Here is a 20346-nt window from a genome sequence, read left to right as displayed (position 1 = left end):
GAAATCTCTGCAAGTGACCCAACAATCTAAAAAAAAAATAACCCAGCTTGGCCAGCTTAAGATAATTTCATACTTTTACGAAATAATAATATAAGAAATGATAATTGATAATGTTAAAAATAATGTAAGCCAATTACCAACTAAACATATGACATAGTACATACTACTTGCTCCGAAATCCAGTATTTAATTAAAAATCTGAGCCAATGTAAGTTCCTACACGAGAGTAGCAGGTACAAAAAATATATACGTTAGTTCCTACACGATAGAAAAAGGTACATATTATTATGTAAGTTCCTACACGGTAAAAACCAGGTAAGTATATTAGGTTAGAAGGAGATTTATTGGACACGGTTACGTTGATTCAGTAGTAAAATTAAGCATTTTCCTTATTTATAGATAACTAATATTGATTTCACAAATATTATCAAAATATGGGCTTCGTTAAAAGAAAGAATATTTTTTATGATATTTATTAGAATTTATATTTTTTGGTATTTTCATCCTGATATTAATTTATACTTTATAATATATGATTTGTTGAAATTTTTCATTCGTAATTTTTAATACATAATATAGTCATAATAATACTTATTTTTATATAAGCAATAGTTTTTATTTTTTTTATACCAATACACATTTAAAATTAATATTATATTATATAGTATGGAATTGTAGTCTTGTAGAAACAATGTATTTATTCATCATAAATTGAAGTCGTCATTTTCATTGACCACGACCCCTCACAAATATTATGTAACGCCGGCCTTATATAGTATAATCTAGCAATATTTTTGATGTAAACACATAAATACGAATACATAATATCTTAACGAATAACGATATTGAATTAACGTCGACTTTTAAACATTTGTTGAATCGGTCTCAAGTTTTTTTGTAAATATGTCCAAAACTATGAATTGGAAAATTATAAAATTATTCATAATAATTGCAGTGTGTTAATACTTATAGTTTTAAACAATTAAACTGAAGCAAAGCGGAAAACGAAAAGGATAGATAAATTTTAAAACCCAGATTGAAGTCGTGTAGTATACAGCTATAGTAATAGTATATATATATATTAATACCATATTATATAATATTGTAAATTGTTATTAACTTTTGAGTCAATACTACTTTATCAAAAAACAGCGTGAACTAGTCATGATATAAATAGGTAGATAATAACTTAAAATTTATCTACATTTTGAAAATTCCATTGTGTATGTAAAATTCATAAAATGCGTAAAATTGAAGTCCCCACGAATATATAATAACAAAATAATGAATATCGTTATTATCTTTGTTAAAAAAATGTTATTTCGTCATCATTTTAACTTCACTATACAAAAAATTGTGCTCAGTTATTTTTTAGATTTTTTGGTTTAAACATTAACTACTTAGAGTTCTGTGTATTAAATATTCATACCTTAGCGATAAAAATTGAACGTTTAATAAATTATTAACTATAAAATAATTTTGCAAATTTTCATGATTTGACGAATTTTGTGAAAATTTAAATTTCATAATATCTTATATTATATAAAAAAAGAATTTAATGTATTTTTGATACTTTATAATTGGGAATGGGACATTTCGACGCGGAGTTTTAAACGTCCAAACTTGCAGCCTTTTCATGACAGGTCTTATTACGACATCTCCAAAAACGTTTTGTACGATTAAAATAAAATTTGTTAAATATATGTACATAAAACTATCTATCTTCCACAAAAATTTCTCAAACACGATTTCTTTGTAAATTGAACATTTTATTCGGACAAACACAGCACTTCAAATAGGTACCAATAACGAAATAACAACTTATGTCTCGTGACAATCTGACAGATTATACATTGGCCAACTCATTTATCTCTTATTGATTTATAACTGCATGACATGAACAACTTATGAGTCTTTTATTAAATTTTCAAGGTTTTCGACATTTTGACAAAACGGAAATATGACTATAAATAGTTCAAAATAAGTCAAAATAATTTGAAAATTGTATCATGTAAGTAGAATTGTTGATATAAACATTTGGTGAAATTTCAAGTATATACGGGGATTTTTTTTTGAGTTGAAATGGCAAAATCGATTTTATCAAAAATTTGTTTTACGTAAAAATTTCAATTTTTCCTTAAGTTTTCAACTACTTTTTGTGATACAGACACACAAAAAAATGATAACACATTTTTTTTATAATAATAAATAATACACTTTAAATTTTTTAAATCAATACATTCTTCGCTCCGCCCAGAATCTAAATATGGGTGAGGGTGTGAACGTACTTGGTGAATATATAAGTGTGTGTAATATTATTAATGTGAATGGATCTAACATCAAACGTAAAGGTAAAACCATTGTCTGTGTTAGACAGTTAGACGTTGTTTTTTTTCTACGGTATTTTAATTGTTGTCCAAGTTGTATTTTAATATATTTGATTTACGCTATACTGTATTATTATTCGAATACTAATCAAAGGATATCATATAATGAGAGAACGGTCAAAATAACCATCACGCCGTCGCGCGATAACGGTTCTCTCTTTCATAGGTATAGATTTATAACGTAACTAACTCCACAGCTTCAATTTGAAAGTTAACATTGTGTACTAGAAGATTTTTGCTGTAAAATAATTGAAAACAAAGTAGTCGATCCCTTGCTTTATTAATTAATAAAACACATGTATGTCTCTGACATCTTATATACTATTATATGAACACAATATAATATTGTCTTGCACCGCCGTAAGCCAAAACATGTATTTACCGTAAACAGTATAACGTCGTACATGCACATGATATGTAGGTAGTTTTATATTATTGTAGTCGAATTGAGTACACCGATGTCAGATTATCGTACAGCTCATGCGGATTATATGTATATGTCCCCGTGTCCAGAGGCGTCACTTAATTAGGGCCTAAAGCGCATAGGTGTAACTAGGGGAGACGGGGGAGGGCTTGGGTGGGCTTCATTTTTGCCTACAATATAAAAAAACATAATGTTTCATATGAACGAATAATTATTCAAATCAGTTGTAAATACCAATAGAAACAATAAATAATAATTGAATTAAAAAAATTTCTATTAAAAATGTTTAGGAATTCAGCCCCTTCCCCTAATTAAAAGGACTAGTTACGCCTATTCCTAAAGGTGACCTTTATAACTAACGAAATTATTATAGTTGATCAATTTTGACCAGTGACATCATGCGGGAGTCTCCGCGCTCGTTGTGGGATTTGAAAATAATAAAAACTTATAACGACTTTAAATAAATGTATATTCTGCCACAACGATTTTATGGTACATAAAATAAAATATTTAAAAGCATATTATTATTATATTACTGGTGGAATCTTATACTGCTAAGAAATAACATTATTTATTTTTTAATAATATTGCATTTTATTTAGCTACAAAAATATAAAATACATTTTATCTTTATACGCCCATATTTTATATTAGGTATAGGTACTCAATATGTTTGTTTTAACTATCAAATAAAAGACTTGGCTCTTATTTGTATAATCATTGTATATAGATCTATCCAATCTAAAATACCTAAAATATTGTGACTTGTGAGCAGTTATTGAGAATACGGTATGAAATCAACGATTTTAAGACGTGTTTTGAGTGTCCGCGGACCGCGATTTACTAAATATATGATGTGTATCTGTGTGCTCACAGAGGGATATGATAGGGGATAGATTTCTTCCCTAGTCTATTTTCTTTTTTTCTAGTGCTCAATAACAAGTATAGGTATATACTTGGCTATAGGTAAAGTGCACTAGGTAAAGTATATTACTTTTCATATAATTTGTATATCCATTCCCTCATTATAAATTCCTAAGAACGTCACTATATATATGTGAGTTGCCTGCTAGCGTCTAGCTAAGTCCTTAAGGGTACTTATAAAGTTGTAAACAATAATATAAGTTGCTAATATCGAATTTCCAAGTGGGGCTAGGAAACATAAAGTCGATAGCTATTAATAACATCTCACAATTTATTGTAATAGCAATATGAAATATTGCTATACTACCTTATATTATATACTTTATACATAGACAAAAATACCTATATATAATATTATAACTACTTGTTGTTTATTGTACATTTGTACATCTATAGTTTAGTGTTTGAATTACATTTATATTCGTCACATATCATGCCGATAAAACAATTTTCAGCCGCGTTAATGCAATATTGAATGTATTTGTATAACCAGGTACCGCCTGGTACAGCGTACCGTAGCGTAGGTGTGCCTATGTAATAATATTGTTGTGTAAGACGCATACCTATAGCAGTCATACACGGCGACACATCCGTTGCGTCGTCAGAAATCCATTTCAAACGAAGGTGCTACGCGATGAGAATAATAACAAATAACAATACAAATTTCGGAAGACCGCCATTGATTTTATAGATGTAAATAAACTAATGTAAATAATTAATAGTAATATTCACTATGTATACACGAAAAGGATTTTAAAGGGGGAGGAGAGAGCTTAAATTGTATTAAACAAAGCTTACACTTTTATGTACATAAGCAAACAATTAGCAAAAACATCATGCAACTAAAGATAAGTGAAAGCTAAACTTCTATAGATAACCATAAGAAAGTCATCTTTTCAGAAAGTGTAATTCTTATTTATAAATTGATCAATGATGGACATCTTACTATACATGGCATAAGCGAAATTGGAAGGGGCTGGAGGGCTTTTCCCCTTCCCAAAATGGTTTGTTTATATCCCCTTCCACTATTATATATCTCTGGCAGCATACACACAAAATATACATGCAAATTATAATAGCCCCCCCCAGCCCCCCACCCAAATTTAAAACTCAAATGACACCTATTGTACATATTGGTATTTTTGTGATATATTAGCTTCTACAGGTACAGTGGTTAAATTTAAATATTATGTTAATTCCTACACGTGACAAATATTGAAATATTAGATAATATTAATATGTTGGTTCATAGATCCTACAAACTAAAAACTACACGGCGAATTTATAAAATTAGTAAAATTGAAATGTTGCGTAGTAAAAATATAAGTATAAGGAGTAAGAACTAGCAACGTTGGAATGATTAAGACTAAAAACTCTTTTATATCAACTATCAAGTATTTAATATTTATTTTACATCGATATTATTAAATTAAAAATACAACATACAAAATGCAATATTTTAATTAATTACAAACTCAGTAGGTAGCTCTAATTCAACTTAACCAATTAAATTTTCTATTCTTTTTAACTATGGTTTTCAAAAAAAAAGGTATCAAAAACGGTTTAAATGGCTTTTAATTTTTTTCATAAATACATTTATATTAATTCAAAAATGACCATTTTGAAGAGTTACTTACTATTGATAATACGAACAGAAAAAACAACAATTTTTACTCAATGAAAGTAATTCATTAATTTCTAAATTACAAAAAATTATACAACTTTACAGTTTTCAAACTGTTTAGTAAATAGTTTTAAAGTGTAAACTTAGTAATAATAACACAGTAACATGCGATTAGTGTATTCGCTAGTTTTTTATATTTATAAAATATTTTTGTTTTATAATTGTTCTACGTCTGCAGGAACTGCTATAATTAACACAATTTAATTTCAACTACATTTAAATTTTAAACTACATTGTAATCTAGATCAAATTACCTGTAATTGGAATTCGAAGTAAATTTTAAATATATCATACATAAATTATAATTAACTTAAAGGTATTTAAAAATATCTAAATAATAATACCAAGTAATAAAAATATTGACTTATATGGGTACACTTGTAAGATTACTAAGACGTGTGAATTCTGTTTACCGTTTATTATTTAAAATATTATCTGTGCTTAATACAAGTGCGTAAATGCATTTAAAATGTAAATAATAATTAAATGAATAAATTATAATTAAATAATCTCATTTTGTCACCGCGTTGAAACTTAGGTACACATCTCATTTTTGTTAACACCTATAAATGTTTACACATTGCTCCACTCGTGTAGGTACATAATATATCTCACGTCATCTTATTCACCTGTAAATATTTTACTATCTACTGGGAATTCTATAAATCAATTATATTTTTTTTACTCTATTAATTAAAATTATTAACACTTATTATATTTTATCTTTCTTTCTTTATTGTTTAAAATATTTTAGCAATACTATGATGATGGATGACGTAACTATTCTATATTGTATTTATCTAATTTAAACTGTTATCTAATTATAGGTCGGTGTATATATATGTAAATTGGACTGACGTTCGTTAAATAAACAAATGAATAAATAAATATTATTTGTTTTTGACTTATTTAGTATTCCCAGTACTTTTCTCGCACAGTCGCACGCTGTCAGCCGTCAGGCCCGTTTCACACGAGAGCGTATCGTACGCGCGCTGATGAATTCGCGCATACGACGCGTATCAAAACGCGACGGTCTTATGTATTCACATAAACATATACTAATATTCTACTATATACGCAAAAAGAGTACATATCAAAGTTCAAAATGGCTGGGTGGATTGGAAATATTGTAATTTGAGGTTTTGCTTCAATATAGTCAACTATAATTTAAATTTTAAATAACATAATATGAGTAATCACAAAGAAAAGCGACTTATACTGTTTATCGGGTATTATTACTTAAAAAAAAACAAATGGTCAAAAAAATTATACAATAAGACTGGGTTCACTTTTTGATGGCCCAAAGGTCTTTAAAATGTAAATTTTTCACGATGTTTTCTGATCTCCGAGAGCATAAAGGAATTTTTTTAAATTAATTCCGGATGTTCATCTAAAGTTTTGACCAACTATATAAACTATATTATATAAACTTGAGCAAAATTTAGAACGTTCATATTGTATCAAAGTACCTATACCAATAACTTCAGCAGAGCAGCAAAACGTTTGTGTGTAACGTTGAGGTGAGCTAGTCTTAAATTTTAATCACCTATATTTTAGTTATGATAAAATAATGTTAACTGTAAAGTTATATTTAATTAACATAGGAAACTATTCAACCAAACACAAATATGTTAAAATATAATAAATTATTATTTTAATTTTACATAAAAATATGTATTCATATTTATTACTTAATTTAAAATGATATATATTATATTAACAAAAAATTTTTTATTTATAAACTAAATCAAAACGTCCGTTTCTTTATAATTAATAGTTTTAAAATAAAACATGATAAGTATACAAAATCGATAATGAATAATGGATGTATAAAAAAAGCTTTATCAATTTGATAAAATAAAACAACTAATAACGCTAATTTTCAATTCGTTACTTATTTAATTATTTATTAAGTAAAAATCCTTGTAAAATTAAATAAAATTCTGCAACATTTAGATATTAACTAATTTTTCCAATGAAAATAAACAAATAATCTTTAAAAATGTTTAGACATTATATTCAAAGCAAAATAATAATAACAACAATATTTACAACCGTCAGAATTTATAAAGGATTTGATGTATAAATAGTAAGTACTAGTAGTTCTACCTAAGTTAGGTTGAAGAAGGTATCGCCGTATCGGATATAGGCGTTTGAAAATTGTTGTATTTGCGAATTTGCTGGTAAAAAACTTGAATACTGTTGCTGATGTGACAAATAAAAAGGATCGTTGTGATTTATATTTGAGTTATGATACGAAAAAGAATAATTTTCTTGATTTTAACGAATTTTAACAAAATTTCAACATAAATGCTTAAAAAAAAATCGTCCTATTTAAAATGTATCTAATATTTTTAAATAGCTTCATAATAGGTAACTTATTCACCTTGTATCTATATCATATATAATAATTGTATATGCAATATTTCCGTATTACTATTTTTTTCTTACATATTGGGTTGAGTCAAAGATTCCAAAAATAAATTGTAGTTGTTGATCATACATGTAAATTTTGACATTATTTCTTCCTGGTCTAGGTTTTAATTTTTTTTTTTATGCAATCGATCTCAGTTTAGCGTCCCTCACACTTTTCCAAAATTTTTAGACTTTTTCTGTTTTCAACTGTTTTAAAAAAAAATAAAGTTTTTAAATAAGTACCTAAAGTATTTTATAGATCATACGATTTTGATTAAAGTACAATTTAATGATGTATTTACTCCTAAAAAAATTTATTTAGATAATATTGTAATTTAAATAATTAACACTTTTCAGTTTCTTAACTAAAACCTTAAAAAAGTAAAAATTGAAATAGCTAAAATATATTTGGCATGCATTTCATTATTTTTCACAATTTTTCGTTCATTTTATACGCAAAAAAATCGAATATTAAAATAAATAAATTACATTATTAATTATTATATTAATATACTTTTATTCACTGTATTTGTATAACTACTAATTCTAAATCCATTAACTTTTGATAGATACCTAATTTCGTTAATATCCAATTATTAGTACGTATTACTGATCTCCATTTCACATATCGTATAGGTATCTCAACAATAAGTGGTGTTATTGGAGGAGATGTACCTATATAATAATTAACAATATTTGGGAGCTAAAAACTGAATGCATGGCTGAACTCATAGAAAATAAATGGAAAGAAACTGCAATTGGTTATCAAAAATTGGCAAATGTTGGTTAATATCGTAATCGATATGACATTATTATTATCAAATAATAAAATAACCATCGAGTAAAAAACAAAAGTTTCTTTTTCGACATATTATCGCAAACTGGCCATTGTTGATGTCAGATGTGCCGAGTAGTGCGACTTGACATAATACATAGCAAGTCGTTCTCTGCTCCGGAATGCCGGTCAACACTCGTAAGAGTGAATGTATAGTTTGCGATTCGGTTGCATAATACGATTAATATGTCGTAGTAGTAGTAGTAGAAAATATTATTATGAATGGATTGCGTTTGCGATCGTAACAGGATCAAATATCAAACATACGATCATTACTCATACATTTATACAATATTATGCGATTATATTATATTGTAAAACTACGAAGACGGCCGGAAATACGTCCTACTCGCCGGTCGCCGTCAAACGTTTTTACACGCCATGGCCGCCGGCACACTGTACGCACGAAAACACCTGTCACGTGATAACCGATATCATCTGCACCGATCGCGCGCGTGCGCGTGTGTTTGTGTGTGTTGGGTGTATTATATTGTGTGCACGTTGGCGCTATAGTGTGAGTAGTATTATTATTCAGCCGTACCTGTTGTTTAGGCTCCGGGGAATCTATCTATCTATCTATCGCACGTCCTGTCACACCGACGGCGGCGGCGGCCCGATAACACGACATTCATGTAAATCGTCGTTGTAACGCATAACAATAATATTAATATCGTATTGTCATTAAAGTCATTATAGCTATTTCTTTTCCGGTGTTATACCACCTCCCGTCAACCGCGCGGCCGTACCTACCACTTCCATCCACACTTGCGTCCGCGCACCGCACACACTCGCCCGGTGGTCGACGGGAATTTCTAGTCGATTCCAATAATAGTCTTCGCTCCGCTCGTGATAAACCGTTTATCACGGTAATAACGAATTTCACATCCGTCGTCTACGACACGTCCCGATCCGCGCGGTCTTGGCGTCGTACCCGTACAATGTCTGGTCGCGGTACGCCCGACGACGACGACGACGACAATAACAACAGCAACAGCAGTTACGCATCGATCGACGTGCTGTCGCGCGCGTATCCTTCCGCACGATAAAACACTCGCCGTGCGTGTCGCCTCGACGTTGAACTTCCACGTCCCGCACGAATCGAATTCGCGGACGCCGCAGCTTTGTCCACAGTGCACCCGACGACGTACTCCAGTGCGATATTATGCCACTCGCTGGACTCGGAGATTCGGTCGATCCTTGGAAACGAGTGTCGCTGCAAACCGAATCCAACGTAAGTGTTTATCGAATCGATAGGTATCGTAGCGTGTGTGGCGTTCAAAAACGCAGTTAAAAATGGGTTTTACCGACAAAAAAAAAAAAAGGAGAAAAAAATGCTTTTGCGTCTAGTGAAAAGGTTTCTGGGGTTTGGGCGAATTCTAGGGATTGATCAAGTAAATAGACCAATGTCTATTTATACACACCTACTTATTTCAAATGCTTAATGAATTTTATATTAGCGTTGCTGTTTATTCGTTTATCTGCCCAAAACTGGTTTATTTGCCAAAGTGGTTTTGTGATCAATCTAAAGCTTGTGATGTTAATCCGACCTTGCTGTTACTACCTTATCGAGATACATAGGTAGTTGAAAAAAAATCTTCAAAATGATTCGGATTGTTAGCGTGTCCGTGTTATATTTTTATAATTAAATTTAAATTAATAAGGTTATAGATATTCTTAACTGTTCTAACAGCTTTGTAACAAAACATGATAACGGGAAAATAAAACCCACATTGAAATATTATTGTTATATTACCTATAGGCTTAACAATACTTTTGTATTTTTTAAACGTTTATCAACATTGAATAGTATCTAATCATTAAAAGTTCAACATCAACCAAAGGACACTACTATCTACATTCTACAATCACATTAAAAAAATGAAAAGTTTCTGTAGACAAAATTAAAAAAAAAATTTAACTGGAATCTTTTCCTTGTTTTTTTTTTATTATTAATTGTTTATTAAACTGCCATGTTCAGGATTTAAGTAACTCATTTTATAATTATAAATACCTAAAAAAAATTAATATGTGCAAAAAACAACAATCTCAAAAATGGTACCCCTCTTTCAAATTCAAAAGAAAAAATGTGATTTCCCTTAAAATTCTTCTATATACCTATTTCCTCTTAGGTTTAATAAACAATAGTAGGTCTTTAAGAATACTGAATGTACTATGTACTTTAAATGAAATCATCTTTATTCCATTTAATTAATCACACTTTTTAAAAAATTACATCAATATAGAAATAAATATTTTTTATTTTATTTAATTAAAAAATTTTTGACCTTAAGTTAGTTTCTAAACACTTTTTGGTTTCCTTAAAATTAAAATTTTAAATACTTAATTTTTTACCAGAAAACAATTAGTTATAGTAGATTTTTCGATTTTTCCACAGTGCTTAAACATAATTAGTGTTATAATATTTTTTATCCCCTTATGACCAGCTATAAACGGAAGTTAAATATCATGACTAGGTAATCAAATACAAAGATGAAACTTTTTTTAGTTATATTTATATTTTAATTGTACTCTGGAGAAACAAAATGTTAGTTTTTTCATTATTTGACTGTTATCTCAGATAAAGTTTTTGTATTTCTTATTATTTATAATTTATAAATTATAAAAAAAAATTCAGAAAAATTATTAGATTGCATTAGAATAATAATTTTCAGAGATATTAGTGTATTTAGATACCTTTTTATCTAGATACTTTTTCTTTCAAAACATTTTTGAATGCAAAGTGGACTTATAATGCAGTGTTTCCCAATTTTTTTTATTCGTAGAACCTTTGCAGAAGCTTGAACGTTTTTTGGAACACCTATATAATTTTTGGGACTTTTCTATGTCCAAATCATAATTAAAATCAAAAATATTATTAATTAATTTATATTTTCGTGGAACACCAGTTGGGAAACACTGCTTTAAAGATATTAATTGATAGTCCCTGCTTTATGTTGTGGTATTTTATTTTATTAAATTCTAGATAAAACTATACTATATATTACTATATAAATAGTAATGATACTGAAATATTAAAATACTTCTTACCAATTTTATTTACTAAAATACATTATTATTTAATAAAAATGTATCTTGTATCTAGAGGTAAAAATATTCATGTACTTATCTAGTTTACTTTTTTGCATATAACTTGCCCATCTCAGATTATTTTAAGCAGATAATGTACTTATTCACCATATGACTGTGTATTGAAAAATTAAAGTTATTAATTATTATATAACCCAAGATATAACAATAAACTAGGTAATTGTCGAGGTAATTGCTTAAATTATTATTTATTGGTTTTTAATGTTCTAGGTTGTCTAACATAATTGTTAATTATAATCTGTTTTTTTTTTGGTTGAGTTAATTTCTAGGACATTCTATTTTAAAATTATATAATGTTTATAATTTGTTTTCGTATATTTAAAAATTATATGTATTAAAAACATAAATATTTGTTATACTTTGGTTCATTGTTTTTCTTTCATTAAAATATCATATTTTTTAAGTAAACTTGATATAAAACCATTAGTTTTGATAAAAAAAAAATATTATTAAAAGCTTGAAAAAATAACTAAAGCTAATAACAATACAATATTGTCCTCAGTGTTTGTTTTGTAGGCTTTTTATGTACCTTATTCTAAGAAGTGCCTATCTAAAATAATATTTAACATTAATTGGAAAATTTTAAATTGTGGATTAACTTAAAAAAACAACTAATATTTTTCTCTTTCGTTGTAATTTGTGTGTTTTATTTACTTTCAGTTTAAAGCTATATCATCTACTCGCTGTTATTTACCCTATAATAATCATTTGGTAATGTAGTACAATTTTCAGTAAAATAATAATTTATTGATACAAACCACTAAAAATTTCCTGTATTTATTTCATAGTTAATAGCAGTGTAAAGTATAAAAATTAATCATTTAGAATTCATTAGTGAATTTAATGTTTGCTGAACAATTTACGTAGAGCCATGAACTTAAAGTAATATCATTTTAAACAAGTATACTCTACTATCATTTATCATTGTATTGTATTGAGGGGGAGGTTTTGAGAAATTTAGATAACCAGTAGCAAGTAATAACATACAACTACCCATCATACATTATAATATTTTATGTGTCATAAGTATATTTAAAATGGCTTCTTTACTGATGTTATTAGTAGGTTTCTTAATCTTAATAAGCTGCTAAGTGTGTGTTTAAATATTAAACAACAGATTATATTATTTTAACAATATAATTCAATTTCATATTGAAGGCTTTATTCTTGAATATTTAGGTGTGTTCTATTCTATAGTCATTTATTATTTATGATTGTTTTTATTTATCTATTTTTTATTAATATATAATTTTGTTTAATATTTTAGAATCTAGTTAACACCAACGCCATGGTTGTAGGTACATCTAAGTCAAAACCAATACCATTTAATCAATCTAACCCCTCAAGTCTACATGATGCTATAAGTATAGGACCAGATAAAGATGACGAGATCATTGATGAATTAGATGATGATCAAGATGAAAATCAAAATGATTCTGATGAGAACAGTGGTCACGAAATTGAACTAAAAGAACTCATAAAAGAGGGACATGAAAGAGCTGAACGATCTCAGTTTGAATTGTTAAAAGTTCTCGGACAAGGATCATTCGGAAAAGTTAGTTTGTATAAATTATTTTTACTAAAGACAAATTTTTAAATTTTAAATTGAATATAGGTATTTTTGGTTCGAAAAATTGTTGGACCAGATAATGGCACACTTTATGCAATGAAAGTATTAAAAAAAGCAACTCTAAAAGGTATAGTTTATTATTAGATTATTGTAAGATTTTACATTATTTAAATTATTTTAGTGAGAGATAGAATAAGAACAAAAATGGAGCGTAATATATTAGTTGATGTCCGACATCCATTCATTGTGCGGTTACACTATGCATTTCAGACTGAAGGCAAACTTTACCTAATTTTAGATTTTTTACGTGGTGGAGATCTTTTTACAAGGCTTTCTAAAGAGGTATTTAAAATTAATTTATTTTCTATCAATACATTTTTATTATGAAATTTAACCATAAAAGTAACTATTATAATTTATTTAATATATATAAATTTATTTTAGGTTATGTTTACTGAAGAAGATGTTAAGTTTTATTTAGCAGAATTAGCATTAGCTCTTGATCATATACATAGCCTAGGAATTATCTACAGAGATTTAAAACCTGAAAAGTAAGTAGAAAATTTTACTTAAATCTATGAGAGTATTGATTAAATATAAATATTAAAATTAATTTATTCTTTTATGTTAGCATATTGTTAGATGCTGATGGTCATATATCCTTGACAGATTTTGGTTTAAGCAAGTTACCTTTAGATGATCAAAAAGCGTATTCATTTTGTGGAACTGTTGAATATATGGCCCCTGAAGTAGTAAATCGCAAAGGTCATTCATTTGTAGCAGACTGGTGGTCATTTGGAGTTTTAATGGTAAATTGTGTAGTTTTCATACTGTAAATATTGTAAATTAATATTTGTTTTTTTTAGTATGAAATGTTAACTGGATCCTTACCTTTCCAAGGTGCTAACCGTAAAGAAACAATGTCACAGATATTACGTGCTAAACTTGGTATGCCACAGTTCTTGTCAAATGAAGCTCAAGCTCTATTACGTGTACTTTTCAAAAGAAATCCTAGTAATCGTCTAGGAGCTTGTAAGTGACAAAAATATTTGCATAAATATTATACAAAACATAGTATCTAATTACAGTTAATTTCCTATTTCATTTTAGCTGGTATTCAGGAACTGAAAGATCATCCATTTTTTGCATCTATAAATTGGGACAACTTATATCGTAAAACAATCCATCCACCTTTTAAACCAGCTGTCAGTAGGGCTGATGATGCATTTTATTTTGATAGTGAATTTACTTCTAAAACTCCCAAAGGTTTGAATTTAAATTATTTTTGAAATTATGTAGAAATAATCATATACATTTCAGATTCTCCATGTGTTCCACCAAGTGCTAATGCCCATGAACTATTTCGAGGATTCAGTTTTGTTGCTCCTTGTTTAATTGGTGAAGAGGATGTAGTAAATCTTCAACAATCGACAACAATACCAACTAAAGCAACTGAACCTTATTCAAAGGTAAAATAAATAAATAATTTCTTAATATGCTTCAATAAGACAATAACATTTTTATGTACATAATATATATGTTTTTTTAAAAAAATAAAAGTTATAATTTAATATGTTAATATATATGTTTTTTAACAATTTTGTAGTTACCTTATGCTAAAAGAAATGCTGCTGATGAATATGATTTTAAACATGAAATTGGCCGTGGTAGTTATTCTTCATGCAAATTATGTGTTCATAAAACTACTCGTATTGAGTATGCAGTTAAGGTGGGAACATTTATTATTGGAATATTTATATTTATTATTTTAATTAATGTTTTTTTTTCTTTTTTTTAGATAATTGATAAATCAAAAAAAGACTGCCAAGAAGAAGTTGAAATACTTCTACGCTATGGACATCACAATAATATAGTTACATTAAGAGATGTTAGTATTTTTAAATACTTATAAACAATTTAAACATAAAATTTGTGATTTAAATATTTGATTCCTGGATTGGATTTATTTTAATTTAGAAACTTATTCTCCAGTACTTAGGTCAAGTTTGAAACAAATTAGTGTTTAAATTTTAGATTTATAATAATTAATAATATATTTTTATGATTAAAAATACTTTATTTAAATTTCATTCTCATTAATATCATGTTTTCACTTATTATTTATGTTGATTACAGGTTTATGAAGATGATAAGTCTGTGTATTTAGTAATGGAATATATGAGAGGTGGTGAGCTTCTTGACAGACTTCATAAATTAAAATATTTTTCGGAAAGAGAAGCTAGTGCCATAATGCAAGTTGTAACTTCAACTTTATGTTATTTACATAAAAGTGGAGTAAGTTATTGTTTATTTGTTAAGGAAATAGTACATTAAATGAAAGAAAAATTGACCAATATTTTAATTATTCTTTTATTAACTTCACTTAATCGTTATTTGGTTTTAATTTCTAGGTTGTGCATAGAGATCTAAAACCATCAAACATTCTTTACGCTACTGAAAGTGCATCACCTGAGGCTTTAAGAATATGTGATTTTGGTTTTGCCAAACAACTGCGTGCTGATAATGGGCTTTTGATGACTCCTTGTTATACTGCAAATTTTGTAGCTCCTGAAGTTTTGAAAAGACAAGGTTATGATGCTGCTTGTGATATCTGGTCATTGGGTGTACTGTTGTTTACACTACTAGCTGGGTGAGTATTACTTAAAACTTATATATTGAATTTTTTAAATTGACTTAATCATTATATTCTTTGAAGACATACTCCATTTGCTAATGGACCTGAAGATACACCAACTGAAATATTAAATCGCATTGGCAACAGTAATTTAGATTTAAAGTCTGGCAACTGGACAGTAGTGTCAGCTGAAGCTAAAGTACAATTTTTGTGTTGTTTAATAGTTTTGTTTGTATTATTAAATTAAATTCATTTTTTAGGATTTGGTAAAAAAGTTGTTACATATAGATCCTCATCAAAGGCCAACAGCTTGTCAAGTCTTATCAAGTCCATGGATAATGAATCGAGACAAATTACCAACGCATCAGATACAATTGCAGGAATCATACAAGATTAAGGTTATTCAAATTATTGCTCACATTCTCATATTGGTGTTTATTAAAATCTTCTATTTTTGTTTCAGGGGGCAATGGAAGCAACTTATCGAGCAGTTAGTCAGTCACCACCAACCCCTAATTTAGGACCAGTAGTTTTAAGTCAGCTGGCTCAAAGACGTCACAAGTCACGTACTAAATGATACTTTATAACTACTTATACATGATACTATATATTCCTTTTTATTCTATTTCTATAACTTCTACATTTATCTTATTGTATACGTTATATACTTCATTTTTAAATTAGCATCTTTTAATGTATTTTAATATCTTTTAAAATATCTTTCTGACTTTATAATATTTAAATTATTTTATTAATTCTCAAAGTTTAGAGAAAACTTGTTTGTTTACCGCGGCACAAAAGGTATATAAGCAACATGATAACATTGACAATATAAATGTAATGGACTTCAATTATTATATTATTTGTATATACTAATAGTGACAAAAACCAGACAAGTATCAATTATCAAGTCTGACGTTATGATATTCATAACATTTTTTTACATTTGGTTTATACATATATGCTTATAATAAACAGTATTAAACATTCCTAGTAAGTTTGTTGTTATGTTTATTAATTAAAATTACAAAGTATACAAGAATGTAATTATATTTTTTATGTTTAAAAATATACAAATTTGTTATAAGTATTAAAACATATTGTTTACTCAGATTATCTCTTATATTGCAGTTTTTTATTGGCTTACAACAGTGTATGGGGCCACTAATGGCCAATATAATGCAATAAGGAAATGTCATACTGGTACATTTCATAGTTTAGTCAATTTGTATTAATTAGTGATTAGTTTAGGTAATTTACTAAAATTACTACATGTTTATATTTCTATTAAAATTGTATTTGTATTAATATTTTTAAAATCAGTATTATCAGATAAGTTTCTGGTAAATCAGATTTAAGAAATATATTATATTATTATGTATTTGATATGGTACATTTGTTTTCTCAAACAATCTGTTATTATTCCTGGAAAATATACTTCCTACCGTTTGTTAATTAGGTATATAATATCCAATGCCTAATCTGTTCCTTTGTTACTTTGTTAATATTCATTTTAGATTTTAAGCATAAAGTAATGAATATATTGGTTTTACAATGATGTTATTCTTTTTATTTATTTTATTTTTTTTGTCTTTTGAAGTTTTAGTTAAACTGTTTTAGTCGACTTTGAATCTGAAATCAGATATATTTTAGTCCTTGGTTGATCGCAAATTTGATATAGATAGTACATTTGTTAGATACATACGAGTGGGGTCTCCTCTTAAATATTAATAATAAGTAATATAATAATATTATCAGTTTTATTTTAGAACTAGTAATTGTACCGATGATACATGGTCCATTATTTATCGAAAGATCTTAATAGTTATTACTTATTAGTATTAATTAGATCAAACGGTATATTGTTCAATCACACATTGGAGTGCTGCCAAGAATAATATATTATTATAGGTATTAATAATTAAAATACTTCTAATAACTATTGCTGGCATGCCCTTGCCCTTGACAAGTTATTTTGGGTAAATTTATTCTCCGCTGGAATTGGGTTCAGTTTTAAATTCGATATGCACATATTCTGCCATTCATCGTTCTACCTATCCCTTTCTATTTCCTTTTTTATGTACCGTACAAAATGCAGGCGAGACGTAGGTACATTGCCAATAAGTGGACACCTTCATTTCAAATTTCTATTATATCGTTGAAAGATATTTTCAAGGAACTTGGCCAGTAAAATGCATAACAAATTATCGGTAGATATATCCATTGATTATAAATATTAGTATTTATGCAAACAAACGACTATAAAATATTATAGTTTTTATTTTAATAATGACGCAAAAGTATGACTAATTATTTTTACGAACATTGTCCGATAGGTGTTGCATCCGATTGTCATAAACATGGCGTTTTTACCATTTACGCATATTTCTAGTTTCTACCTACGAATAATTATTAAAAATACAACTATATAATAATTTATTATTTTTAGGTAGGTGTATCGTGTATACAATCAGGGGCTGAATGTGAAAAATGATAGTTATAGTAAAAATGTAGGTATACATTTTATGGTGCAAATTACGTAAATATAATAATAGGAATTATATTTTTATTACATTATACATTTTTTAATATAGGTAATGACTTATGCGTGTCCAACAGTTATTTAGTTGTTTGGAACACAAACCTTTTTATTAACCTTGGTAAGGCTGTATAATAGTTGACGATGGTCACTTGACTATAGAATTATTAGGATTCTCTCAATATATTTTACTTTTTTTCTACCAGTTTTAATCTTAGAGTATCAAATGATCATTGCGGTTTTATTTTACTGGTTTATAATCAAAATATTCATTTTGTTATAGCATCATCGTATTTTTCAGTTCTTGCAAGATAAAAAAAACTAAAAATCCTGGCTTATAGCCTTAAATATACGGATTTCTTTAATAAAAAGGATATTTATTTATAAAAAAAAAATTAATATTGATGAAGAACAGAAGAACTCTGATATAGGAGCTTCTTAAGTAATAAAATAAAATTTGATTTGAAATTTTAAAATTTAAAGAAATCCTATCATCAATAATAAATATGGCGGACAACCTATAATAAAAAAAGGAATTTTTTAATACAATTGTGGAGGGAGACGAGAGAGGGTAATATTTTAAATTGTTGGCACCAAATAAGAAAAATGTTTGCAGGTGCTCTTGAATACATTATCGAGTAGGTTGTTCTACCATTATATAACTTTTTTTACTAATTATTAATAGTAATTATAAAGATTTTAAAATTATTATACCTTCTGTGTTATTATATTATTTAAGAAATAATGGAAGCGTTATTATTAATTTTTAGTAGGTATTATTTGGTTTACCTAAACTAAAAAATGTTGACATTTTTATTTACAAGTCGCTTAAAATTCAAAATGAACTATTTAAGTGTTTTTTTAATTGTTATTAATATTTTTGTTAGATTATACGAGTATAGCTGTATTGTACACCTAGTAGGTAGGTATAGGAATATCCGAAGATAGTGGAATATCATCATACAGATTTAATATTTCGTGTTACATTTTAATATATAATTTATTATGTAAATTTTTTAAAATGGTAAAAATAGATAATAATATCTTAAAAATTAGAAGAAATAAAAATGCCATTGCGTATAGTGAAATTCACAATATCACATACGTGTAAAAGTTTTAAATTCCCTCGAATAATATTTGTAAATGTTAACAAAATAATCAACATCGTTATTAATTATCATTTAAATAAGTACTTATATCCAGATTTGAATTTGAAATATCTAAAAAATAATTGTATGTATAGGTACATTTTTTAATATTTTATGGTTGTCTTGTATTAAATTTTCAAAACTTAAAAATAGTAATATAAAACAAAAAGTTTCTATGAATTTTTAACTACTAAGTACTGATAATTTTTAATTTTGATCTCTCTAAAGTAAAAACTTAGTACAAAAGATTCAATTTTCTATACAAAACCATCCTCCTCGATATTGAAAATCGATGCATTTTATGGAGTATTTATCGTGTACACACAGGTACACAAAAATCAAGGTTATATTTATTATTGTAAAATCGATACATTCATCACTCCGATCAGAATCTAAAAGTTATAGAGAAAACAAAAAGAAATTTTTAAATTTTCCTAAGGACTGGTATTTTACACCCTTGCAGCATTCTTCATGGGCCGCTTAATCTTAAATAGGTATCTATCGACTAACCATGCACAAGTGATTTTAGATGTAAACGATGTAAAAATGAATATTAGTGAGAGGTATCGAACAACCAGAGTCGTGTTTAAGAATTTTGGATGGACGAGTTAACATTTTTTTCAAATAAAATATGTAAAAAAAAAAAAAATGATAAAATATAATACTAGAAATCATAG

At 27.4% G+C, this 20346-nt stretch overlaps 1 protein-coding gene across 1 annotated transcript; it reads left to right on the top strand.

The window, feature by feature from the left end:
* The first annotated feature begins 9174 nt into the window (after nt 1-9174).
* On the top strand, nt 9175-17363 carry LOC132931429 (ribosomal protein S6 kinase 2 beta-like). The gene is made up of 16 exons (XM_060997424.1): nt 9175-9900; nt 13045-13332; nt 13393-13474; nt 13529-13689; nt 13792-13898; nt 13979-14156; nt 14214-14379; nt 14458-14613; nt 14668-14816; nt 14954-15076; nt 15146-15235; nt 15484-15642; nt 15759-15997; nt 16064-16181; nt 16243-16380; nt 16446-17363. Exons 1-16 carry the CDS (start codon nt 9832-9834, stop codon nt 16557-16559), a joined length of 2337 nt encoding a protein of 778 aa, XP_060853407.1. The 5' UTR covers nt 9175-9831; the 3' UTR covers nt 16560-17363.
* The last annotated feature ends 2983 nt before the right edge of the window (nt 17364-20346 follow it).

This window comes from Rhopalosiphum padi, chromosome 1 (assembly GCF_020882245.1).
Source record: "Rhopalosiphum padi isolate XX-2018 chromosome 1, ASM2088224v1, whole genome shotgun sequence".
NCBI classification, from domain to species: Eukaryota; Metazoa; Arthropoda; class Insecta; order Hemiptera; family Aphididae; genus Rhopalosiphum; species Rhopalosiphum padi.
This window is presented reverse-complemented; position numbering and strand designations above follow the sequence as displayed.

What these genes read in the sequence shown, in the direction of transcription:
- LOC132931429 (XM_060997424.1), top strand. Translation starts at nt 9,832, where the DNA reads ATGCCACTCGCTGGACTCGGAGATTCGGTCGATCCTTGGAAACGAGTG. An exon ending in GACAAGGATCATTCGGAAAA is followed by an intron (nt 13,333 to 13,392) that starts GTTAGTTTGTAT and finishes AATTGAATATAG; the next exon opens with GTATTTTTGGTTCGAAAAAT. An exon ending in AAAAAAAGCAACTCTAAAAG is followed by an intron (nt 13,475 to 13,528) that starts GTATAGTTTATT and finishes AAATTATTTTAG; the next exon opens with TGAGAGATAGAATAAGAACA.